Here is an 8,461-nt window from a genome sequence, read left to right as displayed (position 1 = left end):
AGGCAGGTGCCCTTGACCGGAATTGAACCTGGGACCCTTCAGTCCGTAGGCCAACGTTCTATCCACTGAGCCAAACCAGTTAGGGCTTTTTTTTTCTTCTTCACCTCTTTCTTGAGTCGATCCCTAGTTCCCTGGATTCCGTGTCTTCTCTTTCTTGCTTTAGCCCTGGCTTTGGTTGGTATATTCTCTAGAACCTTGATAAGTAAGGGTACATCTTTGAGACTTTGCTAGTGGAAAAATGTCTATTTTACTTTCACACTTTATCGTTGGATAGAGAATCAAGATGGAAAGTCACTTGTCCTCGGTATTTTGAATGCACAGCTGTCCCCTCCGGCTCCCGTTGTCAGCACTGGGAACCCAGTTCCATGCTGGTTTACGACGGTCAGAAAACCTCTCGTCTCTGGGAGCAGGCGGGCTCTTCCCTGGCCCCGTGCTCTAAAAGTCTTGGTCTGGACCCATTTCATCCACTGTGTTGGGCCCCATTAATCTGCAAAGACATCCCCCAAGTGTTTTTTCTCTTTTACTGTAGAATGTGTATGAAAAGAACTATCACCTCGGTCAAGAAATGAAAGATGGCCAGCTTCCCAGAGCCCAACCCCCATCCCAGGCTGGCCCCTGCTCCGAGGTCACGACCATTTTGACTGCCGTGGTCACCATCTTCTTGACTTTCTTTGTAGTTTTCTCCCATGTGTAAACCTCTAAGCCACCCAGTTGAGTTCTGCCAGCTGAGTAGGACTTGATAAAAATGGACGGCATCACAGTTACCGCCGTCACCATTTCCAAGTGTACAGTTCAGTGTTCAGCATATTCACATGTTGTGTAACCACCTCCAGAACTCCTTTCGTCTTCCCAAACTGACACTCTGTGCCCAGTAAACAACAGCTCCCAACCCCACCCCCCAGCCCCCGACAACCACCATTCTCCCGTCTGTCTCTATGAATTCGACTTTTCTAGATTCCTCATATAAGGGGAATCATACAGTATTTGTCTTTCTGACACTAACTTATTTCACTTAGCACAATGTCTTCAAGATCTATGCATATTGTAGCTCTTTTTAAGGCTGAATAATATTCTACTGTGTGTATGTATACTCCACATTTTGCTTATCTACTCATCTGTCGACGGACACCCGTATCGCTTCCACCTCTTGATCACTGTGAGCAGTGCTTCTATGAACATGGGTGTGCTTTGAGACCCAGCTTTCAATTCTTTTGGGTATATACCCAGAGGTGGGGTTGCTAAGTCACATGGTAATTTTATTTTTAACATTTTCAGTAACCTCCATACTACTTTCCATAGTGGTTGTACCGTTCTCCATTCCCACCAACAGTGCACAGGTTCCGATTTCTCTACATCTCACCGACACTTGTTTTCGTCTTTCTTTTTTTAGCAGCCACTTAACGGGCGTGAGGTGGTACCCTGTGGTTTTGATTTGCATTCTCTGATGATCAGTGATGCTGAGCTACCTCTGCATACTTTTTTTCTGGCTACTTTTAGAAGTTTCACCTTATCGTTGGCTTTGAACACATTGATTATGATGAGCCTTGGTGCAGTTTCTTGTGTGTGAGACTTGTTGAGTTTCTTGGATTTACAATTTTAATCAAATTTGGAAATTGTTCAGCCATTGGTTCTTAAAATATTTTTCCTGTGCCCCCATGTCTCTCCTTCAACTCCAATTACTCACATATTCAGCTGCATGAGTTGTTCCACAGATCACTAATGTGCTTTTAATTTTTTAAAATTCATTTTTCTCTGTTATATTTTAGGTAGTTTCTATTGCTGTGTCACAGCATTAATTTTTTTCTACAATGTCTAATCTGTTATTACTAGTGTATTTTCATCTCTGATATTGTAATTTTCTTTTCTAGAAGTCTGATGTATCTTTTGTATATCTCCATGTCTCTACCTAACTTGTTAAACATATGGATACAGTTAGAATAGCTTTTTAATCTTCTCATTCTAACACTTGTGTCAGTTCTGGGTTGGTTTCGGTTGATGAATGATTATCCTCAGTATGGGTTATGGTTGCTACCTCTTTGCATGTGTTGTGATCTTGGATTGCTCGCCTGACACTGCGGATTTTACCTTGTGGAATGCCAGGTAGTTTTGTGATCTGTATGATTTGTTAGGCAGGTTCCGAGCCTGTTCAGTCTCTGGGTTGATTAATTATTCGCCACTCCCAGGCCAAGGCCTTCCTGAGGACGGCCCAGTGTCCTTGGCATTTCCAGGCTGGCTGGTGGGAAGGCCCTGGCCTTGTGTGAACCCTGCACGCTGCTCCCGCTGGCTCTTCAGGTGGCTCGTCCACGGGCCTCGGGTGCTGAGCAGTTCTCTGCTGAATACTCACGGGGGCCTCTCTACAGGTCTTGGGGTTCTCTCCGGGCAACTCGCTCTCTCTGTGTTCTGTTCTGTTCTGAGCCTCTAGCTGCTGTGGTCCCCCTGCACTCTCAGCGCCAGGAGTCCTCAGGGTCCCCTTCAGTCCCCGACTCTGCCTGAAGTTGGGAAACTCAAAGCAGCAAGCTGGGCCCTCCGAAAGGACCAGCCTTGATCCTTTCTCTCGGGGCTTTCGTTGCTTTCCTTCCTTTCATTGCTTGGTGTCCAGTGTTTTGAAAACTGTTATTACATGTATTTTGTTGGTTTGTTGTTGTTGTTGTTGGTGGTGGTGGTGGTGGTGTCGGTGGTGTGGTTTCAAGCGGGGGTAACCGTGGTGAGAAGCGGGAGTCTCGGGGGTGGTGTTGCTAAGAGCTCGCCGGGCCTTCCCGTGCGCAGACCTCTCCGCTCTGCTGGCCCTGTTTCCCTCAATCACAGTCCGGCTGGTCCTCCCCTGTGTTTTCCTGGGACTCCCATTAATGATGAACGTTGAATGGAAGGATCCTTCATCTCTTAACTTTCCTTTCACGTTTCCCATTTCTTTGTCATTTTGCTCTACATCCTGAAAAACGTTTAAACTCTGTCCTCCGTACTTCCCTTGAACTCTCTAATTTGGGAAATGATGTTTGTAATTCCCAGAACCCTTTCTTTTTCTGCAGCTGCAGGGTGTTCCCAGAAGCCTCCACCTGCTTGGGCTGCAGGACCTGCCTCCTGGTTCCTCCAGGGCTGGTCGTCTGTCTCTTCATCTTATTCCTTTGGTGTCACTGGTTCCCCGGCCGTCCTGTCCCTGAGACAGGGTCGCGCTCCAGGGGCAGGTGTGTTAATTCATTAAAACACTCCACTTAGATCAGAGGTTCCTGGTCCCCTCCCCTGGGCGACATTTGTGGTTGACAACTAGGGGATGCTACTGGCCCTAGTGGATGGAGGCCAGAGGTGATGCAGGAAAGTCTCCCACAGGGAAGAATTATTGAACATCAATAGCGTGAAGGTGGGGAAAGCCCTGACCTAAGGTCTTCTGGGAGCAGGCTGCCCCGCCTCAAACCACCCAAGGCCCAGATAATGAGCACCTGTTCAAGTCTGTGGACCACGAGCCACATGTGGTCCACAGACTTGCTTCATTTGGCTTGTATGGGTCAATACATTATCAATGTTTATAAATATTTTGGTTGATTTTACCCCAAGCCCCAGATTTTTAGCTTCTGGTGCAAAGTCAGAAGGATGGACGTGATTGGTGGCACCGAGTGGCAGCTGTGCCCAGAGACAGACATGTGGTCTCTTCTCGCCTCCGTCCCCTCGTCCACATCACTCACCCACGGCTCTGGCTTGGCCTCTTTATACATGTGAATCCATGACCCCTGCACTTTTTTGGGGGGTTGGGGGCGGTGCTGGTTTTGCCCTGGGGACAAACACTGACTCCCCAGGGATGGCCATGCACTGGCTCCAGATCACCTTTTGTTACTCATCGTGTTTTCTCTCCCATGGGCACCATTACTTTAGAATAATGGGGGATATCTACGGGAGGACCACATGAGAGTAATGGAAGCCACGGCGTCATGAGGTTGCCGGGAAGAGTGTGTCGAAGGAGAGCAAAGCAGTCCAGGGCTGACCCCTGAGGAAGGCAGAGAGAGGCAAGGGCAGCCAGGGGTGTGTGGAGCCACAGCCGGCACGGGGACAGAATGTGCCAGTGGAACCGGGTGTCTAATGCTGCGGACAGGAGGCTGAACGGAGTCCCTGGGTGGAAGCACGCGGCTCTGGGTCTGTGGAAGCGGCTTCTGCGAATGCGGGAAGCGCCCAGGGGCTGCAGCGGGAGGGGCAATGGGGACGTGTGGACTGCGGGACAGACAGCTTTCCGCAGGTTTGTCTGTGAAGGAGATGAGAGGTCATGTTACTGTGGTGAAGGATGGAGAATTAGTTGTTGTTTGGCTGTTGGTTTTTTGTTTGTTAATCCTCACCCGAGGATATTTTTTCCATTGATTTTTAGAGAGAGTGGAAAGGAGGGAGGGAAGAGAGAGAGAGAGATATGAGAGAGACACATCGACTGGTTGCCTCCCAAACACGCTGGGAATCGAACCTGCAACCCAGGTACATGCTTTTGACCAGGAGTCGAACCCCTGACCTTTTAGGGGGCCAACACACTAACCACTGAGAGAAACAGGCCAGGGCTATTTGTTTTCTTTAATCCTCATTCGAGGATATGTTTTCATTGGTTTCAGAGAGAGTGGAAAGGGGGGAGAGAGAAAGAGAGAGAGAGAGAGAGAGAGGCATTGATGTGAGAAACATCACTTGGTTGCCTCCCGCATGTGTCCTGACCCGGGATCAAGCCCGCATCGCAGATATGTGCACTAACCGGGAGCCAAACCTGCAGCCTTTTGGGGCATGGACGATGCTCCAGCCAAGGGAAGTGAGCTTGTTGTTTTAAGGGGGGAGACCTGAATTTGTTTATAGAGGAAATAGTCTGGTTTTGTTGTGATATTGTGGATGTTAAAACCGGACAAGCACATTCCCACCATGAAACATCTAGAAATGCTGCATAAAACAAACAAACATCCTTTAAAATGTGCAGCTGGGCTTCAAGGAAGGAAGGGGAACCCCCAGGGGCCACACAAGGAGGAAGTTGAAAGCCAGAGCTGCTCTGAATTGCAGAGCTTGGCAATGAAGGGGTTGGGCCCTCCATTCACCTCGAGACTGGAGAGGAGGCCTTGCCTGCAGCATTGAGAAGAGCAGGTTAGAAAAACATCTTCCCACCAGCCGGGGAGCAAACAGAACCTTGTCTGTCTCAGAAGCTCAAATAAAATTAACAAAGAATGTGGTCCAGTGTTGGTAATAGCCCTGAAGCTCCCTGGCCAGGAGCAAACACAGGATCCCTAAGACACCCCTTCACACTGATCGCGTGGATTCCCACTCACAGGGCCCCGCTGAAGCCGAGTTCACAGCCCGGACTAGAAAGCCCAAGAGGAAACCATCTGCCGTGAAAGCGAGGGAGCCCGAGACCCTCCCCCTCCCCCCCACAACAGGACCAACCGCAAGGATGTTTCAAATGCCTGAAGACACAAAGGAAGGACTGAACACGGGGGAGTAACACGAGGGTGTTAGAAAGGAGAGGGAGGGGTCTGAAATGCAGAGAAAGGAGCAAGGTGTGCAAACTGGTGCATGTCTTGTCCACCCCCTCATCCGCCCCCTTTCCTTGGGCTCCTGCTATGTTCCAGACCAGGTTCTGGGTCTGGGGACATAAAGGCGACACTGGGGATAGCAGGCTGGACGCTGCCTCAGGAGGCTCACGTTCCCCCGTGTGTCATCCATCTTTCATTCTAGACCAGCGGTTCTCAACCTGTGGGCCGTGACCCCTTTGGGGGTCGAACGACCCTTTCACAGGGGTCGCCTAAGACCATCGGAAAACACATATATAATTACATATTGTTTTTGTGATTAATCACTATGCTTTAATTATGTTCAATTTGTAACAATGAAATAGGGGATCACCACAACACGAGGAACTGTATTGAAGGGCCGCGGCATTAGGAAGGTTGAGAACCACTGCTCTAGACCATCCTGAGATGCCACAGCTTAGAAAAGTCCCAACAGAGCGTCTTGCTCAGCTTTCAACTCTCTCGCTGCACAGAGGGGAGAACGTGAGGCCCAGTCACATAAAACCACTTTCCCGAAGCCTCCCGGTCAGTGGTGACAGCCAGCCTGGGAGCCGGGCCTTGTCTCCGGGCCCCTTCCACACGTGGAGGCTCTGAGCGCTGCCTCTGCTCTGCTCCCTGGGGGACTGATCCCTCCTGGGGGCGGAGTCCCCACCACCAGTCCTGTCAGCTGTCCTGAGGAGGCGACATCATTACCCGTCTGAGAGGCAGACGGGACAGGAACCCCGCCTTGTATTAGGGTTGTCAGTTATGTGTCCTGTCTTATCCCACCCCCGGCGCTGCCACTGGAGAGACGGGGAGGTCCTTGAGTGTAGACGCCAGGTCTGATTCTTCCATCCCCGGGCCTGGCTCAGGGGCAGTGCCAGGCCCCTGTGCTGGATGAGTGTCCCTGGGGAGCGGTCCCTCCGCCTGGGGCAGTGGTTCTCAACCTCGGCTGCACATTAGAATCACCTGGGAATCTTTTTAAAATCCTGATTTCTGGGCCTCATCCTCCGGAAATTCTGTTGCTTTGTTACTAAGGTTGTGGCCCCACCCCATAACAAAGAAACAGAATTTCCGGAGGATGAGGCCCAGAGATCAGGATTTTAAAAAGATTCCCAGGTGATTCTAATGTGCAGCCAAGGTTGAGAGCCACTGGCCTAGGGGCTACTCATTCCTCTACTGCTCCTTCAACTTCTGGCGTCCGGGGGATGAGAGGGCAGGTCCAGGCCCAGAGCCCCCCGGCCCTCGGAGCAGCAGTTCCCTGGCTGTGGGTGAACTCCGAGGCCCCTGCCGGCATTAAGCAGCACAGGCTCGCTGTCCCTGCTTCCGGTGCAGGATCCGTCTGTCTGAGTACTTCTGAGGGGGGTCTCAGGGTGGCAGCTGGACCGCCTAACACTTGCTGACATCATCCCTCCTTTTTTAAAAACAACAACAACAAAGAAAGATCAGCTCTTAAGGTCACTGCCTCCAGCAGGGAACAATGTCTACTTAGAACTTAATGTCTTTGTTTACAATGCATTTATTTGACCTTCTATTTATGGCAAGTGATACTGGTTTTCCATTTACAGAGGTGATACACGAAATATTCCTTTTACAATAAACTTATTAAGCAAACAGTAAACCAATTCAAAGAAAACATAAAGTAAATAATAGTACAGTTGGTAAACTGATACGGCAAGAACCCTAACAGTCATGACCCCAGTTTGGAGTGAAAACTCCTTGGCCTCTCCCCGGCCCCCGGCTCTGCTCCCAGCGAGGTCAGCTGAGACGGGTGCTATGGGGCCAAGGACGTTTGGGGGCTCCATTCTCCGGGTGGAGCTGGAGCCTTATAAGTAAGCCTGCCTGCCTGGGGGGACCTGTCTCTCTGGAACACTCCAGCCAGCCTTGCCGGCAGGGGTGGGGGGGTGGCCAGAGGCTGCATTTTGGGAGCTGCCCTGCCCTGGGAAGGTTTTCCATGTTGGTTCAACCTCAGATGTCCTTGGCCCAGGCCTCCGGGGGGGGGGGGGGGGGGGGGGTAAGACTCCGCGGGCTGGGGTGTCAGCCTTCGGAGACGGCAGAGGACCCGCTGGTTATCTGGCTCTAGGCCCCGGCTGAAGGCAGAGCGGCCTCTCCAGCTTGGCTCCCCTAGTTTGTGCTCGGAGCTGGGGTTCATTTTTCGTAAGACGCTCCTTTGCTGGCCTTGGCCTCTCCGACTGTGTTTTCCTGGCGGGATGGTTTGTGGCTCCGGAAGCTGGGCTCCTGTCATCTGCTAGCACCGCTGGCATCTCTTCTTCGGCGTCCACCGCACCCTGCCCTCTGGCACGGCATTTGGACACACAGTGAGGAAGGCGGAAGCCGCTGCGGCGATGCTCTTTCATGCCGGTCTCGTACCTTGAATTCTTAATCAGGAACGTGATCTCGGCGGCTTCTGGCCCAGAGTCCTCCCCGCCTCCACTCTGCCCTGAGCGCCCCCTGCAGGCAGCTAAGCAGAAGCACCTTGAGCTTCCCCTGCAGCACAGGCTGTGTCCACACCCAGCCTGCCCAGACCAGACCCAGCTGAACTGAAATCCGGGTGTGAAAAGCCTGGCCTCCTTCCCTGGCCTCAGGTGTCAGCTGGGTTCCCAGGCGGGAGCTCTGAGGTCGGGCCTTGCTCAGAGGCCTCTGGGAGGCCAGTCCTCCGGGCTCTGGGGGTTCAGAAACCCACGCTGGTGCGGCTCTCTCGCCTCCAGAAAGCTGAGATGTCTTCCAGGGTGACCCGAGGCTGGAGGCCCCACTCGGGATCAGGGCTCCCTGGCCGCTGTCTTCGGGCCTGGGGGCTCCCCAAATTCATGCTGGGCTCTGGCCTCTGTTCAGGCTCAGCCCAGCTCACCAGGCCCGGGGCATGGGGCCTCCCTTCCCAGGCCTGGGGCCCCCAGAAGGTACTTGGGACTGGGGCCTGGGGTGGGATCTGGGGAACAAAAAAGCTGGGAGGGGAGTGTGGGGAAGGGGCA

At 52.1% G+C, this 8,461-nt stretch overlaps 1 protein-coding gene across 1 annotated transcript in view; it reads right to left on the bottom strand.

Annotated features, from left to right (window-relative positions):
* Nucleotides 1-6,991: 6,991 nt before the first annotated feature.
* LOC102262034 (chromosome unknown open reading frame, human C16orf54) overlaps nt 6,992-8,461 on the bottom strand; it is a 3,394-nt gene continuing 1,924 nt past the window's right edge. The window contains exon 3 of the mRNA XM_014529780.1: nt 6,992-8,455. Within this exon, the coding sequence (XP_014385266.1) occupies nt 8,164-8,455 (292 nt within the window). The 3' untranslated portion in view covers nt 6,992-8,163. The remainder of the gene's footprint in view (nt 8,456-8,461) is intronic.

This window comes from Myotis brandtii, unplaced genomic scaffold (genome assembly GCF_000412655.1).
Source record: "Myotis brandtii unplaced genomic scaffold, ASM41265v1 scaffold698, whole genome shotgun sequence".
NCBI classification, from domain to species: domain Eukaryota; kingdom Metazoa; phylum Chordata; class Mammalia; order Chiroptera; family Vespertilionidae; genus Myotis; species Myotis brandtii.
Note: the sequence above shows the minus strand (reverse complement) of the source record. Positions and strands in the feature narration are given on the sequence as shown.